This window comes from Chlorocebus sabaeus, chromosome 28 (genome assembly GCF_047675955.1).
Source record: "Chlorocebus sabaeus isolate Y175 chromosome 28, mChlSab1.0.hap1, whole genome shotgun sequence".
Taxonomy (NCBI): Eukaryota; Metazoa; Chordata; class Mammalia; order Primates; family Cercopithecidae; genus Chlorocebus; species Chlorocebus sabaeus.
Genome location: NC_132931.1, coordinates 9,725,662 through 9,743,573, shown reverse-complemented (window position 1 = coordinate 9,743,573; position 17,912 = coordinate 9,725,662). Strand labels below are relative to the sequence as shown.

The window sequence follows — 17,912 nt, the reverse complement described above, 5'->3', positions numbered from 1 at the left end:
GAGTAGTTTGGTAGTATGTTCCTTTGCAAATTCAGTTCTTAAATACTTTTCCTTTCCAGATGTACGTTCCAAATGGGAGTATGATGAAAGCCATGTGATCACGGCCCTTCGAGTGAAGAAGGTACATGGGTAGTGTTGGAATCTGGGGCAGGCTGGCTACCTTGCAGTGGGGTGGGGAAGAGGGGGAGGTTTCACTCTCAATCCAGGGGATAGCAGAGGCGGGACTGTTTTCAGTGCATTCACCGTGGTGGTCTTCCACACCTCTCACTCTTACACATTTTCTCAACTGTCCTCGCATATCCCCCAAGAATGGTTAACAACTCCATTAGACAAGTATTGTTTTTTTTTTTTCGAGACAGGGTCTCGCTCTGTCATCCAGGCTGGAGTGCAATGGTACAATCATAGTTCACTGCAACCTTAAACTGCTGGGTTTGGCTGGGCACAGTGGCTCATGCCTACAGTCCCAGCACTTTGTGAGGCTGAGGTGGGTGGATCACCTGAGGTCAGGAGTTCGAGACCAGACTGGCCAACATGGTGAAACCCCATCTCTATTAAAAGTACAAAAATTAGCCGGGGTGGTGGCTCACGCCTGTAGTCCCAGCTACTCGGGAGGCTGAGGCATGAGAATCGCTTGAACCTGGGAGGCGGAGGTTGCAGTGAGCTGAGATCATGCCACTGTACTCTAGCCTGGGTGACAGAGTGAGACTTGGTCTTAAAAAAAAAAAAAAATATCCTGGGCTCGAGCAATCCTATCCCACTCAGCCTCCAGAGTAGCTGAGGCTACAAGGGGGAATGCCACCAGGCCTGGCTAATTTTTGTATTTTTTGTAGAAATGGGGTTGCACTGGGTTGCCCAGGCTGCTCTTGAACTCCTGGACTCAAGCCATCCTCCAGCCTTGACCTCCCAAAGTGCTGGGATTACACATGTGATCCGCCAAGCCTGGCCAAATATTGATTTAATTCCTTAATGTGCCAGGAATTGTTCCAGACCCTGCGGATACAACAGAATACAACAGAACAACAAACAGCCTGAGTTCATTGTCTTTGCCCTCCTGGAACTTTTTGTTTTGTTTTGTGTTTTTAGTTATTTTTTCTGTTTTTATTTTATTTGTTTTTATATATTTTTTGTTTTTATCTTTATTTTTGGAGCTTTATTTTTAAAATTTTTAGGGGCAGGGTCTTGCTCTGTCACCTGGGCAAGGGTGCCATGGCACAATCATGGCTCAAACTCCTGGGTTCAATTGATCTTCCTACCTCAGCCTCCCGAGTAGCTGGGACTGCAGACTTGTGCCAACACAATAATTTTTTTTCTTTTTTTTGAGACAGGATCTTTTGTTGCCCGGGCTGTCACAGACCTTTCGTTCTATTTAGCAAACAGACAATAAACCCTAGAGATAATTGGCTGTAATCCAAAAATGGAAGCATCTCCCTTTTTTCCTTTCCGTCCCATCCCCTCTTCCATTCCCCTCCCATCCCATCTTCCCTTCCCCATCCTGAGAAATGGACAGAGCCCTGCACACAGTCACCATGTCCCCTACTGCAGTGAGACCTTTTCCCCGCACCTCCAGGGTGTCTTCTCCCTCATCATTGCGAAGCCTGGCAGCCTTCGCCCAGGACCTGTCTCTCCCCTCTGCAGTCCTGCACATTCTCTGCCCTGAACTTGGAGGTTCTCTTTGACTTCCCTGGTTTCTCTTCTTTTCTCTTCTTTTCTCTTCTTTTCTCTTCTTTTCTCTTCTCTTCTCTTCTCTTCTCTTCTCTTCTCTTTTCTTCTTTCCTTCTTTCCTTCCTCCCCTCCCTTCTCCTCTCCTTCTTTTTGAGATGGAGTCTTTCCCCGTCTCCCAGGCTGGAGTGCGGTGGCATGATCTCGGCTCACTGCAACCTCTGCTTCCCAGGTTCAAGCGATTCTCCTGCCTCAGCCTCCAGCCTGTAGCTGGGATTACAGGCGTGCGCCACCATGCCCGGCTAATTTTTTTTTTTTTTTCTACTTTTGTAGAGACGGGGTTTCACCATGTTGGCCAGGCTGGTCTCAAACTCCTGACCTCGTGATCTGCCCACCTTGGCCACCCAAAGTGCTGGGATTACAGGCATGAGCCACTGTACCTGGCCCCCTGGTTTATTTTCTCTCTCTTTGGTTCACCTTCATTTTCTCCTCCTGCCGCCTGAAGATAACTGCTGGTCTGTCCTTGATCTCCGTATCTGTCAGGGTACTTTCTTGCCGGATATTTCACTGGAGCTTACAGCTGCAATGACATCCACATTCAATTAGCAGTCCTGGTAAGTTTACGTCTAAAATTTTGGGCTGGACATGGTGGCTTGCTCCTGTAATCCTAGCACTTTGGGTGGCCGAGACAGGAGGATTGCTTGAGTCCAGGAGTTCAAGACCAGCCTGGGTAACATAGCAAGACCCCTGTCTCTACAAAAAATTGAAAAATTAACTCAATGTGGTGGTGCTCATCTGTAGTACCAGCTACTTGGGAGGCCAAGGTGCGAGGATCACTTGAGTCCAGGAGGTCGATTGCACCACTGCATTCCAGCCTGGGTGACAGAGCAAGACCTTGTCTCAAAAATAATAAAACTTTGTCTTCTAAAATTTCCCTTTCCTCCCTATTCCCACTGTACTCTTCCACACTCAATCTCTGCTGCTTTTTCTATACAGAACTCGATAACTCGGCAGGGAGTAGGGGCAGGGTGTGTTCTTCCAGGGTATTTCCCCGTCCCAATCCATCATTATTGTCTATTCGTCTTTTTTTGTTTTTATTTTTGAGACAGAATCTCACTCTGTCTGCCCAGGCTGGAGTGCACTGGTGCAGTCTCAGCTCACTGCAACATCCATCTCCCAGGTTCAAGGGATTCTCCTGCCTCAGCCTCCCTGGTAGCTGGGGTTATAGGCACCACCACCACGCCTGACTGATTTTTGTATTTTTAGTAGAGATGGAGTTTCACCATGTTGACCAGTCCGGTCTCGAACTCCTGACCTCAAGTGATCCACTTGCCTCGGCCTCCTAAAGTGCTGGGATTATAGGCATGAGCCACCATGCCCAGCCCATAATCTCACTTTTAACCCCCATTGCAGGCCTTTTTCTGCACCTATTCAGAGCCCCCTCATGATGTATGGGCCTCCGTTCCCACTCAGCTCTGAAGTCTGTGCATTTCTTTGATTCTGGCCGCACCTCCTGCTTTGGGAAAGAGACATTCTCTCTGCCTCTGCCTCTCAGCTCCTCCAATTCAGGCTAACAGCTTTTCTCTTTTTTTCTTTTTCTTTTTTTTTTTGAGACGAAGTCTCGCTCTTGTTGCCCAGGCTGGAGTGCAGTGGTGTGATATTGGCTCTTGCCTTCCCTCCCTAGCGTCCCAGTTAGCAGACTGAGGCCTTCAGGGCATTCCCAGCCCAGCAGGACAGAAAGGCTCCCAGCCCTGTGTTCTCAGCCTTCTTGGATGTGACCACCTCACTTTTCAGCCTCATTCCTAGTATGCTTCCACTCTCCCTGACACCTTAGCAGCACTGTGCTGCCATGTTTCCTTCTATGATGCACATGTATCCCATAATGTAACTCTTTTTTGAAAACAGAATATGTCCTACCGTTGATTTTTTTTTTTTTTTTTTTTTTTTTTTTTTTTTTTTTTTTTGAGATGGAGTCTCACTCTGTCGCCCAGGCTGGAATGCAGTGGTACGATCTCGGCTCACTGCAACCTCCGCTTCCCTGGTTCAAGCAATTCTTCTGCCTCAGCTTCCCGAGTAGCTGGGACTACAGGCACGCACCACCACACCTGGCTAATTTTTGCATTTTTATTAGAGACGGAGTTTCACCATATTGGTCAGGCTGGTCTTGAACTCCTGACCTCGTGATCCGCCTGCCTCGGCCTCCCAAAGTGCTGGGATTACAGGCATGAGCCACCGTGCCTGGCCAATTTGTATTTTTTATTATTATTATTATTATTTTTAAGGCAGGGTCTCACTCTGTCGCCCAGGCTGGAGTGCAATGGCACCATCATGGCTCACTGCAGCCTTGACCTCCCAGGAACGAGGAGTCCTCCCACCTCACCCTTCCCAGTAGCTGGGACCATAAGCGTGCACCACCATACCCAGTTAACTTGTATTTTTTGTAGAGATGGAGTCTCACTATGTTGCCCAGGCTGATCTTGAACACCTGGGCTCAAGCAGTCCTCCCTCCTCAGCCTCCCAAAGTGCTGGGATGATAGGCATGAGCCGCCAGGCCTGGCCTGATTCATACTTTTAATATGGTAGTGTCTTTTTCCCTGAAAGTGGGTGTGGTGAATATCTGCTGTTTTTCTGCCTTTTTGAGGGGAACTTCTCTTTCTGCTGAAACCGTGGGTTTCTGGTGGTGCTCTCTAAAATAATATTCTGGCCAGGCATGGTGGCTTTAGTCTGTAATCCCAGCACTTTGGGAGGCCAAGGTGGGGAGATTGCTTGAGCTCAAGTTTGAGACCAGCCTGGACTACATAGTGGGACCCCAGAAGGCATCTATTTACTACCTTCTTTTTGAGTGTTTGTTGTTGTCATTCTTGTTGTTTTGAGACAGAGTTTCACTCTGTTGCCCAGGCTCGAGTGAAGTGGTGTGATCTCGGCTCACTGCAACCTCTGCCTCCTGGGTTCAAGCCATTCTTCTGTCTCAGCCTCTTGAGTAGCTGGTACTACAGGTGCATGCCACCACGCCCAGCTAATTTTTGTATTTTTAGTAGAGATGGGGTTTCACCATGTTGGCCAGGCTGATCTCGAACTCCTTACCTCAGGTGATCTGCCCGCCTTGGCCTCCCAAAGTGCTGGGATTACAGGTGTGAGTCACCGCGCCCGGCCTTGTTGTTTTTGTTTTTAGACAAGTCTTGCGCTGTCACCCAGGCTGGAGTGCAGTGATGCAATCATAGCTCACTGCAGCCTCTACCTCCCAGACTGAAGTGATCCTCTCACCTCAGCCTCCCGAGTTAGCTGGGACTACACGTGCACCCCACCACACCTGGCTTTTTTTGTCTCTACAAATATATCTATGTATATAGATATAAATATATAAATTAGCCAGATGTGGTGGTGCATGCCCGTGGTCACAACTACTCAGGAGGCTGAAGTGCGAAGATCACTTGAGCCCAGAAATTCAAGGCTGCAGTGAGCTATGACTGCACCACTGCAGTCCAGCCTGGGCAACAGAGTGAGACCCTGTCTCTAAAATAAAATAATATCCAGAACCCTGGCCCCAGTGATTGATCATGGGTCTGGGATGAAAGCTGAGCCAGTCAGAATTGGAATTAGAGAAGGTTGTCTCTGTCCAGCACGGTGGTGGAATTGGGAAGATGGGAGCCTGAGCATTGCTGGGGTTCGTGGCTCAAGCCTCTGGAGGAAGCTGTCTGAGAAGGGGAAGTCAGTGCGGAGGGGAAAGTGGAGAGAGGAGGAGAGCCTGAAGGCGGTCTGGGCTTTAGGATCTCTGGGTCCTAAAGCCAGCTGCTTTAGGTTTGGAAACCGGCTGCATCTTTGCCTTGCCTGGAGTGTTATCTGCCAACAAGTCCTTCTTTTGTGCGCACTCCTGATTAAATTGGTAGCACATCTTATAATCCATGAGTTTTTGTTTTTTTTTTTTTTTTTTTGGGACATAGTCTCACTTTGTTACCCAGGCTGGGTTGCAGTGGTGCAATCGTAGCTCACTGTAGCTTTGAACTCCAGGGCTCAAGCAATCCTCCCACCTCAGCCTCCCGGGTAGCTGGGATTGTAGGCGTGAGCCACCATGGCCAGCCACATTTGAGCTTCCGGTCCATCTCATTCCTTCTGCTTACTCATGACTTCTGCTTCTACACACTGTCTACTTACTGTACTTTTTTGGGGTGTTTTTTGTTTTGTTGTTTTGGGACCAGGTCTTGCTCTGTCACCCAGGCTAGAGTGCAGTGGCACAATCACAGCTCACCGCAGCCTCCACCTCGTGGGCTCAAGTGATCCTTCCACTTCAGCCTCCTGAGTAGTTGGGACTACAGGCGCATGCCACTATGCCTGGCAGTTTTGTATTTTTTTTTTCATAGAGACAGGGGTCTTGCTATGTTGTCCAGGCTGGTGTCAAACTCCTGGCCTCAAGCAGTCCTCCTGCCTTGGCCTCCTGAAGTGCTGGGATTACAGGTACAAACCACTGCATCCAGTCTGATGTTTTTGGATTCAATCTCCACTGCCAAACACTCTCTCCATGAGAAAGGATGTCACTAATTCAGTTGACCGTGGTTTCTCTGACACCAGAGTACCTAATAGGCTGTGGATCAGTCAGACTAGCGGTTCTTTGGTCAGGCACTTCTCTCTAGTCCAATCAGCTGTGGTCAACTTTTCTCAGAAGGGAAGGTAGTCACAGAGGATCCTTGGGATTTAACAGACTCTCCACCCACTGTCTCAGTGCTTCTGGGCCTGTGTGTGTAGTTAGGGGAGAGAGTGCAGTCTTAGCTCCTCCTAGTGCTGCTATGCGGGGAGTCTCTGCTCAACCGAACCTGCCTACCAACAGGCCTGTCTTGTGTGTGTGTGTGTGTTTTTTTTTTTTTAAGAAAAATAACGAGTATCTTCTCCCGGAGTCTGTGGACCTGGAGTGTGTGAAGTACTGCGTGGTGTATGATAACAACACCAGCACCCTGGAGGTACTCTTAAAAGATGACGATGATGATTCAGACTCTGATAGTGCTGGCAAAGGTGGGTTTTATGCAACAGCAGCAAGAATAATCGTTAACGGCTATTGAACAGATTTGTTATAGGACCAACAGGTTCGTATGCCCGTGGCACGGGAACAGGCCAATGACACTGAGACAGCAGGGTTTGCATCAGAGAAAGAGCTTAATGATCACCGGATACCAAGCAAGGAGATAAGAGGAGGCCCTCAAATACATCTCCCCAAGGAGTTGTGGAATGGGTTTTTTAAGGGGATTGGGGAGGGTGAGGGACTAGAAAGTTGGGGTCATTGATTGGTCGAGGAAAGGGGGATGAAATCATCAGGACGTGGAAACTGCATTCTTTGGTGAGTCAGCTCCTGTGGGGCCCTTCAGACCAGCTGATGTCAGCAGTTTCATCAGAATGCAGGACCTGAAAGAATATCTCAAAGGGAAAACAATGTTCCAAGACGTTCAAGTTGTCACCTACAGAGCAGTTAAGGGGAACTATATCCTTGGCCGGGTGTGGTGGCTCAAGCCTGTAATCCCAGCACTTTGGGAGGCCGAGGTCAGATCACGAGGTCAGGAGATCGAGACCATCCTGGCTAATACACTGAAACCCCGTCTCTACTAAAAATACAAAAAGTTAGCTGGGCGTGGTGGCAGGCACCTGTAGTCCCAGCTACTCGGGAGGCTGAGGCAGGAGAGTGGCATGAACCTGGGAGTCAAAGCTTGCAGTGAGCCGAGATGATGCCACTGCACTCCAGCCTGGGCAACAGAGCGAGACTCCGTCTTGGTGGGGGAAAAAAAAGAACTATATTTTTGTAACAGGGTCTATGTGATTCTGGGACAATACACATCAAACAGCTGTGAGGAAGCAGGTTGGAGAGCAAGCAAGGTGACTTAGTGATGAATGCTGAATGTGCTGCAAGCTTGCTTTATTTTCGTTTGTTTCCCTCCCTCCTTTCCTGATTAATTTCACAAAGTTTATGGGGACAGTTTCATGTGTGCTATGCACCAGGAACCAAGGGCTTTACCTGGATCTGCAGAACGACTTACAAGGACGTTAACTGACATCAAGAGCTATGAGCACGCCAGGCTCAGTGACTCATACCTGTAGTCCCAGCACTTTGGGAGGCTGAGGCAGGAGGATCACTTGAGGAGTTCAAGACCAGCCTGGGTGATATGGCAAGATAAGGCACCCAGCTCATTTATTTACTTTTTGTAGAGACTGGGTCTTGTTGTGTTGCCTAGGCTGAGACTTAAGCTTTTAAAAGTGTGTGGACATATTTTTAAACCACCACACCTATAAGTGGTGGGGCCAGGATTCAAACCCAGGCCTTTTGGCTCTGTCCTGTCCCCCAGGAATTGGGTAGTGGAGCTAGAGAGCAGGCAGCCCCAAATCAAAACATTAAAGCGTGGTCAGTTCCAGTGTGCTCCATCGAACCTCTAAGGCTCTGCTCTGTTCTTCATGAGCCCGTAGTTTTGGGCTGACCACCCCTTGCGGTTGGCACTGGGAGCTCTGCTTCTAGGAATCAGAACTGCACCTGTGGGTGCAATTCCAGAAGCTGGGAGCACTCACACCAACTGCCAGTGGGTGGCGCTATGCTTCCACCTTTCATAAAACCAGCTGTCTGGACTTTTGTCCCAGGAGGTCCTTGGCCAGGAAATTGTCCCTTCTTCCCTAAGCTCATCCTGTTGGGCTCTGGTCTGCAATCCTAGGACTGTAGGCTGGGCCTTGAAACCCTAGGAGGTGGTGCTCAACACAGATAATCCCTTTCACGTTCTGTAACTGACCTTACTTTTCTCTGGGGCCCCCATTCACAGGAAACTACAACCACACAGACAACTTGTGTACTCAGGGCAACTTTTCCTGTTTCAAATGGCATCTTTCAGGTCAATGAAAAGTCTTTGAGGGTACAAGACCATCTCAAGGCTTCTCTCAATACCCTCTTCTTTCTTTCTTTCTTTTTTTTTTTTTGAGTCAGGGTCTCGTTCTGTTGCCCAGGCTGGTCTCAAACTGTTGGCTTCAAGCAATTCTCTTGCATTGGCCTCCCAAAGTGCAGGGATTACAGGCATGAGCCGCCATGCCTGGCCTGAACTCTGACTTCTGAGTCAGGCCCTGTGGGGTGTGCTTTGGCTCCTGTCTTGACAGCTGCAGATTCTCCCAGCCTGGCTGCAGACTCCAGATTCCTCCTCTCAGTGCCATCTCTCAGACAGGTCCCAGCCACTTTTATCCTCCGTAGCCCCTTCTGGAATTGTCTTTGTCTCCCTGAACAAAAATTCAGTATGGAAGCAGAGTTGGCCAGGCACGGTGCCTCACACTCGTAATCCCAGCACTTTGTGAGGCTGAAGCAGGAGGGTCGCTTGAAGCCAGGAGTTTAAGGCCAACCTGGGCAACATAGCAAGGCCCCATCTCTACCAAAAATACAAAAAAAAAAAAAATGTAGCCAGGCATGGTGGTGCATGCCTGTAGCCCCAGCTACTCAGGAGGCTGAGACAGGAGGATCGCTTGAGCCCAGGTGGTCAAGGCTGCAGTGAGCTATGACTGCACCACTGCATCCCAGCCTGGGTGACAGAGTAAGACCCTGTCTCAAAAACAAAAACAAAAACAAAAAAAACCTTAGAGTCCATGCTCTTTCCTTTCTCTTTTTATCTGGCTCTCTGAAGTCTGCCACACAATATTTTTCTGGGTCAGAACCTGGCCTCAGGATATCTTGGCTTAAGGATGTCTTGGCTTAGCCTTAATTATGCAAACTTCCTGTCACGTATATCTAATTTCCATACAGTCTAATTGTGATTCTACAGATCAATGAAGGTGTTTAAGATTAAATTGATGTCCGCCGGGTGCAGTGGCTCACTCCTATAATCCCAGCACTTTGGGAGGCCGAGATGGGTGGATCACGAGGTCAGGAGATCGAGACCATCCTGGTTAAAACGGTGAAACCCCATCTCTACTAAAAATACAACAAATTAGCCAGGTGTGGCGGCGGGCGCCTGTGGTCCCAGCTACTCGGGAGGCTGAGGCAGGAGAATGGCGTGAACCCAGGAGGCGGAGCTTGCAGTGACCTGGGATCGCGCCACTGCACTCCAGCCTGGGCCACAGAGTGAGACTCCATCTCAAAAAAACAACAAAAACACAAAAAAACCACAGTGAGTTCACACCCACTGGGATGGTCATAAAGAGACAGTAAGTGTTGGTGAGAACGTGGAGAAGTTGGAAGCCTCATACACTGAACCAGAAAGTAAAATGGTACAGCCACTGTGAGAAACAGCTTGGTGTTCCTTCAGAAGATTAAGATACAGACCTCCAAGAAATGAAAACACATCCACACCAAAGCTTTTACATTAATGTTCATAGCAACGTTATTTATAATAGCCAAAAAGCACGAACAACCCAAGTGTCTATCAGCAGCTAAACGGGTGACACAGATTGTAGTCTATCCACACAGTGGAATATTACTCAGCCATAAAAAGGAATAGGGCCAGGTGTGGTGGCTCACGCCTGCAATCCCAGCACTTTGGGAGGCCAAGGTAGGTGGGTCACCTGAGGTCAGGACTTCAAGACCAGCCTGGCCAACATGGTGAAACTCCATCTCTACTAAAAATATAAAAATTAGCTGGGCATGGTGGCAGGTGCATGTAATCCCAGCTACTAGGGAGGCTGAGGTTGCAGTGAGCCGAGTTTGTGCCATTGCACTCCAGCCTGGGTGACAGAGTAAAACTCAGTCTCAAAAAAAAAAAAGTGCTATAATGTAGATGAACACTAAAGAGATCATGGTAAGTGATAGAAGTCAGATGCAAAACATCACATATTATTCTATTTATATGAAAAGTCCAGAATAGGCAAATCCATAAAAATGAGTGGTTAAGTAGAGCTGGGAGTTTGGGGAAAAACGGGTATGGCTGCTTAGTGGTACAGGGTCCCTTGTAGGAGTGATGAAAATGTTCTAAAATTAGGCCAGGCACTGTGGCTCACACCTGTAATCCCAGCACTTTGAGAGGCTGAGGTAGGAGGATTGTTTGAGCCCAGAAGTTTGAGACCAGTCTGTTCAACATAGACCCCGTCTCAAATAAATATACATAAGAAAACATTCCAAAATTGATTGTGGGGATGGTTGCACAACTCTGAATATAATAAAAGTCACTGAATTGTATATTTTTTCAAGTTTCAGATTAATGGGTACACGTACGGTTTTGTTACGTGGGTATATCGTATGATGCTAAGGTTTGAAGTTCGATTAAACCCATCACCCAGGTAGTGAGCATAGAACCCAATAGGTAGGTTTTTTTTTCTTTTTTTTTTTTTGAGATGGAGTTTTGCTCTTGTTGCCCAGGTTGGAGTGCAGTGGCATGATCTTGGCTCACTGCAGTCTCCGCTTGCTCTCAGCCTCCCAAGTGACTGGGATTACAGGCGTGTATCACCCCACCCAGCTAATTTTTTGTATTTTCAGTAGAGACGGGGTTTCGCCATGTTGGCCAGGCTGATCTCAAACTCTGGCCTAAATGATGCGCCTGCCTTGGCCTCCCAAAGTATTGGGATTACAGGCATGAGCCATCGCGCCTGGCTGCAATAGGTAGTTTTTCAACCCCTGTCCCTCTTTCTCCGTCCTTCTCCTTGTATTCTTCAGGGTCTGTTGTTCACATCTTTACTTCTATATGCACCTGATGTTTAGCTTGCACTTATAAATGAGAACATGTAGTATCTGGTTTTCTATATCTGTGTTAGTTCGTTTCGGATAATGGCCTCCAGCCCCATCCATGGTGTTGCAGAGGACATGATTTTCTTTTTTTTAGTAGCTGTGTAGTATTCTGTGGTATAGGTGTACCACATTTAAAAAATCCAGTCCGGGGCTGGGCACAGTGGCTCATGCCTGTAATTTCAGCATTTTGGGAGGCCAAGGCAGGTGGATCACTTGAGGTCAGCAGTTTGAGACCAGCCTGGCCAATATAATGAAACCCCGTCTCTACTAAAAATACAAAAATTAGCCGGGCATGGTGGTGCACGTCTGTAATCCCAGCTACTCGAGAGGCTGAGGCAGGAGAAGAATCGCTTGAACCCAGGGAGGCAGAGGTTGCAGTAAGCCAAGATTGCGCCATGGCACTCCAGCCTGGGCGAAAAGAGCAAGACTCCATCTAAAAAAAAAAAAAAAAATCCGATTCGTTGTTGATGAGCCCTTGAGTTGATTCTATGTCTTTGCTGTTGTGAATAGTGCTCCAATGAACATATGGGCACAGGTATCCTTTTGGTATAACATTTTCTTTTGGATGTGTACATAGTAACGGGATTTCTGGGTTGAATGGTAGTTCTATTTTTGGTTCTTTGACAAAGAAATCTCCAAACTCCTTTCCCCAGGGGCTGAACTAATTTACATTCCCACCAACAGTATGTAAGTGTTCCTTTTCTCCATAGCCCTGTCAGCATCTGTTATTTTTTGGCTTTCTAATAAAAGCTATTCTGACTGGTGTGAGAAGGTATCTCATTGTGGTTTTGATTTGCATTTCTCTGATGATTAGTGATGTCAAGCATTGTTTCGTGTTCGTTGGCTGCTTGTATGTCTTCTTTTGAAAAGTGTCTGTTTATGTCGTTTGCCCACTTTTTAATAGGGTTGTATATTAGAGTTCTCTAGAGGGACAGAACTAATAGGATATATATATACACACACACATACACATATATACATATATACACACATACGCACACATGTGCATATATATGTGTGTTTGTATATAAAGGGGAGTTTATTAAGGAGTATTAACTCATGTGATCACAAGGTCCCACAATAGGCCGTCTGCAAGCTGAGGAGCAAGGAAGCCAGTCTGAGTCCCAAAGCCAAAGAACTTAGAGTCCGATGTTTGAGGGCAGGAAGTATATGGCAGGGGAGAAAGATGTAGGCTGGGAGGCTAGGCCAGTATAGTCTTTTCATGTTTTTCTGCCTGCTTTATGTTCTAGCTGTACTGGCAGCTGATTAGCTGGTGTCCACCAGACTGAGGGTGGGTCTGCCTCTCCCAGCCCACTGACTCAAATGTTAATCTCCTTTGGCAACACCCTCACAGACACACCCAGAATCAATACTTTGCATCCTTCAATCCAATCAAGTTGACACTCAGTATTAACCATCAGAGGCTGTTTTTTGCTTCTTGATTTCAGTTCCTTATAGATTTTGGATATTGGATCTTTGTTGGATGCATAGCTTGTGGATACTTTCTGCCATTCTGCAGGCTATTTGTTTACTCTGCTAGTTTCTCTTGCTGTGCAGAAGCATTTTAGTGTCCTCAGGTCCCATTTGTCAATTTTTGTTTTGTTGCAGTTGCTTTGGAGGATTAGCCAAAAATTGTTTGCTACGGCCAATGTCGAGAAGGTGCAGTTGCTTTGGAGGACTTAGCCAAAAATTATTTGCCAAGGCCAACGTCAAGAAGGGCATTTCCTAGATTTTCTTCTGGGATTTCTATAGTTTTGAGGTGTTACATTTAAGTCTTTAATCTATCTTGAGTTGATTTTTGTGTATGGTGATAGGGGTCCAGTTTCATTCTTCTGCATGTGGATAACCAGTTATCTTAGTACCATTTATTGACTAGTAAATGGGAATCCTTTCCCCGTTGCTATTTTTTGAGACAGGGTCTTGCTCTGTCTCCAAGATGAGTGCAGTGGCACAACCATTGCTCACTACAGCCTCAACCTCCCTTTGGGTGATCCTCCTGCCTCAGCCTCTCTAGTAGCTGGGACTGCAGGTGCCCGCCACCACACTCAACTAATTTTTTGAATTTTATTTGTGACGAGGTCTTGCCATGTTGCTCACACTGGTCTCAAACTCCTGGGGTCAGGCAGTTCTCCTGCCTCTGCCTCCCAGGGTTCTGGGATTATAGATGTAAGCCACCATGGCCAGCTCCATTGCTTATTTTTGTCAACTTTGTTGAAGATCAGATGGTTATAGGTGTGTGGCTTTATTTCTGGGTTATCTGTTTTGTTCCATTGGTCTGTATGTTTGGAATCATACACTTTAAATGGGTGAATTGTATGATATACAGCATACAGTTTACATATGTATGTGGTATAAATATAATATATTCACGTGTATAATATGTAAACCATATGTATACATATGAGTGGTTAACTGGAGCTGGCAGTTTCTGCAAACTCAGAGAGATATTATATAATGTTGTGTATCATACTATATACCTCAGAGTTTACAGAAAAGAAGATTAACTTAGGCTGGGCACGCCTGTAATCTCAGCACTCTGGGAGGCTGAAGCAGGTAGATTGCTTGAGCTCAGGAGTTCAAGACCAGCCTGGGCAAAAAAAGTGAGACCCTGTCTCTATAAAACAGTACAAAATTTAGCCAGGTGTGGTGGTGTGCACCTATAGTCTCAGCTACTTGGGAGGCTGAGGTGGGAGAACGGTGTGAGCCCAGGAGGCGGAGGTTGCAGTGAGCCAAGATTGTACCACTGCACTCTAGCCAGATAGAGTGAAGCCCTGTCTCAAAAACAAAAACAAACAAACAAACAAAAAAACCTGGTGGTAAGCTACTTTTAAATTTTTAATATAACTCATCTCTATACTTGCTTTAGCTACCTAAATAATTGCGTTTCAGGCTGGGTGTGGTGGCTAACGCCTGTAATCCCAGCACTTTGGGAGGCCGAGGCAGGCGGATCACCTGAGCTCAGGAGTTCAAGACCAGCCTGGCAAACATGGTGAAACTCTGTCTATACTAAAAATAAAAAATTAGCCAGGCATGGTGGGCGCCTGTAGTCCCAGCTACTCGGGAGGCTGAGGCAGGAGAATCGCTTGAACCCAGGAGGTGGAGGTTGCAGTGAGCCGAGATCACGCATTGCACTCCAGCCTGGGTGACAGAGTGAGACTCTATCTCAAAAAATAAATAAATAAAATAATTGCATTTCAGAAGAAAGTGGCCATCTGTCCCAACTCTAGACCAATGGCAGATACACAGGCGACATTTATGTCTTTGATCTCCACTCTCAGATGTGGTGCCTGGAGCAGCCATTGAGTATGGCAGGATCCTGACCCGCCTCACCCGCCACCCTGTCTACATCCTGAAAGGGGGCTATGAGCGCTTCTCAGGCACATACCACTTCCTCCGGACCCAGAAGATCATCTGGATGCCTCAGGTAGGGCCAAATGCTGAGCACAGGCAGGCCCAGACAGGAAGGATGGGCCTGGAGACTGACCCGTGGGTGACAGAGTAGGAGAAACAGGAGGATGGGACAGAGCATATAGAGAAAGTGGAGGAGGTAGGGTGGGTGGAGACTGGGCTGCAGACATGAATTTAGGGCTGCCAGGAGTCCAGGTCCAGTGTTTGTTTGTTTGTTTTTTTTCTTTTTTTTGAGACACTCTTTCTTTGTCGTCCAGACTGGAGTACAGTGGCATGATCTTGGCTCACTGCAACCTCCGCCTCTTGAGTTCAAGCGATTCTTCTGCCTCAGCTTCCCTGGTAGCTGGGACTACAGGCACGAACCACCACGCCTGGCTAATTTTTTTTTTTTTAGTATAGACGGGGTTTCACCATGTTGCCCAGTCTGGTCTGAAACTACTGACCTCAAGTGATCCACCTGCCTCAGCTTTCCAAAGTGCTGCGATTACAGGAGTGAGCCACCGTGCCCGGCCACAGTTCTTTATAAGGAATTGTTGGCTGTCTGGTTGAAACAGTGAACAAAGAGGGCAGGCTCGATGTGGACCGATTTCAAGGTCAGACAGGCCGGGGCATCACGGCTCGAGACCACCTCTTTTTTCTTGGCTGTCTGGTTCCACAAATCCTAGCTGGATCCAGAGGATACAAAAATACACAAAAGTGGGAAGGATTGATCAGGCACAGTGGCTCATGCCTGGAAGCTCAGCACTTGGGAAGGCCAAGGCAGGAGGATTGCTTGAGCTCAGTACTTTGAGACCGGCCTGGGCAACATAGTGAGACCTTGTCTCTACAAAAAAATCAATAATTGGAGCTGGCTGTGGTGGCTTACGCCTATAATCCCACCCCTTTTGGAGGCCAAGCTACATGGATCATTTGAGCTCAGGAGTTTGAGACCAGCCTAAGCAACATGGCAAAACCCTGTCTCTACCAAAAATACAAAAATTAACTGGGCATAGTGGCCCACCTGTAGTCCCAGCTACTTGGGAGGGTGAGGCAGGAGAATTACTTGAATCCGGGAGGCGGAGGTTGCAGGGAGCTAAGATCACGTCACTGCTCTCCAGCCTGGGTGACAGAGTGAGAGCCTGGCTCAAAAAAATAATTGAGAAGAGAGATGGGAGGATTGCTTGAGCCCAGGAGGTCGAGGCTGCAATGAGTCGTTACCATGCCAGTGTACTCCAGGCTGGTTGACAAAGTAAGACCCTGTCTCCAAAAAAAAAAAAAAGGGAAAATCAGCCAGGTGCGGTGACTCACACCTGTAGTTCTAGCACTCTGGGAGGCCAAGGCAGGAGGATTGCTTGATCTCAGGAGTTGAAGACCTGCCTGGGTGATATAGTGAGACCCCATCTCTATTATAATTCTTTTTCAGTAGAGACAGGGTTTCATGTTGGTCAGGCTGGTCTCCAACTCCTGACCTCAAGCGATCCACCCGCCTCAGCCTCCCAAAGTGCTGGGATTACAGGCATGAGCCACTGCACTCAGCCTATTATAATTTTTTTTATACAAAAAGAATCAGGTATGAAACCCCTTTGTCCATCACCTATCTCCAAGCGTTATCAACTCGGCCAGTTTTGTCATAAGAAAACAATTTTGAGATACCAGTTCCTGCTGCTGAGTGGCCCTGTCTGTAGGGAAGGCAGTGGCTGGAAGCTGAACTATGTCAAGGAACGCCCTGGGTATCTGGAGCCCAGAGAAGAGGCACTTGAGCTTCCCAGAGCCAAAGCTGAAGGAGGAGGAGCTTTCGAGGAAGAGAACTGGGTGGAGTTGTGTAAGGCTAGCACCAGACTGTGCAGAGATTTGCAGGCAGGGCCTGGTCTCCGGAGGGTGCCGTGTACAGATGTCTGGCTTATTGAAGCGTCTGAACACAATGGAATGTAAACAGAAAGTGGTTTTAACTTTTTCTAACAGTTGTCTTCTGCTGTGTTCCCCTTCCTGCCCTTAGCAACATCGTGAGCAGATTCCATACTTTCTGGCCACCTGATGGTTACAAAAAACTTCAATCGAAGTCATAGTATAGAATGACTCAGCAAATGTGACTATTCACAGGATATTTGATTGTGTTTAGGAATTGTTGCTTTTTGAAGGTTGTAGTGACATTGTTATGGTTATTATAAAGTTCAAGTCCTTATCTTTTAGAAATACAGAACAAAATATTTACAGGTAAAATGACGTGATGTCTGGAATTTCCTTTCAAATAATCTGGAGCGAGGTGAGAAGGCAGTGAGGGTATAGAGGAAACAAAATTGGCCAATGAGTTGTTAATGTTTGAAGTTGGGTGTTATGTATGTTTTAGAGACAGGGTCTCAGTCTGTCGCCCAGGCTGGAGTGCAGTGTGCAATCATAGCTCACTGCAGCCTCCACCTCCTGGGCTCAGTATCCTCCAGCCTCAGCCTCTTGAGTAGGCGGGACTACCGATGCAAGCCACCACAGTTGGCTAAGTTTTAAAATTTTCTGTAGAGACAGGGTCTTGCTATGTTGCCAAGGCTGGTCCGAAACTCCTGACCTTAAGCAATCCTCCTGCCTTGGCCTCCCAAAGTACTGGAATTATAGGCATGAACCACCGCACCTGGCCAACTAGTGTATAGTTTTGAAATAATGTTAAATAAAGGAAGTAAAAAGACAGTCTAGTAGAAGCTAGGGCAGTTTAATATTCCAACCTCAAATCTGGATCAAGTCTCATCTCTTCCCATGCCTCGGAGCTGGGCAGCCTAGGGTTTGCTGGGGGACTTAAAGTAGTGAGGGATGGGGGTTAGCTTTAAGGACAGCTGCTCTCTTCCCCCCTTCTGGGCAGAGGACCTTTGGCAGTAGGGTCCAGAGTGGACCTGTCTGTGTGCCTGACTGCGTGTCAGTGGTGGGAAAGCTCCTGCTCTCTGGCCCCGTCTGGCTATGTGAGCTGCTGGTGGCCTCTCCTGCTGGTTTGCTCGGGACCCAGCTCAGCCTCACCCTGGCTCCTTCTGGGGCTGAGGATCTCCCAGAGAGCACAGCCAGCAGTGACTCCCTTCAACCCCTGCCAGGCATTTCCTCCACTTCCTCCTCCCTCCCCATGGAAGCCCATGACCCTGTCTCCTGCCCCGCAAGCCCACATTCCTTCACCAGGATCCCAGAATGATCCTGTGTGATAAGATAGGGACTTGTGCCTGAGGTCAGACAT

At 47.6% G+C, this 17,912-nt stretch overlaps 1 protein-coding gene across 28 annotated transcripts in view; it reads left to right on the top strand.

Moving 5' to 3' along the window:
* STYXL1 (serine/threonine/tyrosine interacting like 1) overlaps positions 1-17,912 on the top strand; it is a 54,147-nt gene that overhangs the window by 18,419 nt on the left and 17,816 nt on the right. For 16 of the 28 annotated variants that reach the window (XM_008018388.3, XM_073012697.1, XM_073012696.1 and 13 more), the window contains 3 exons: positions 60-121; positions 6,522-6,663; positions 14,599-14,744. In XM_008018388.3, coding sequence (XP_008016579.1) covers positions 60-121; positions 6,522-6,663; positions 14,599-14,744 — 350 coding nt within the window. The remainder of the gene's footprint in view (positions 1-59; positions 122-6,521; positions 6,664-14,598; positions 14,745-17,912) is intronic. The other 12 variants (XM_037990483.2, XM_073012706.1, XM_073012704.1 and 9 more) reach the window with 3 other exon arrangements.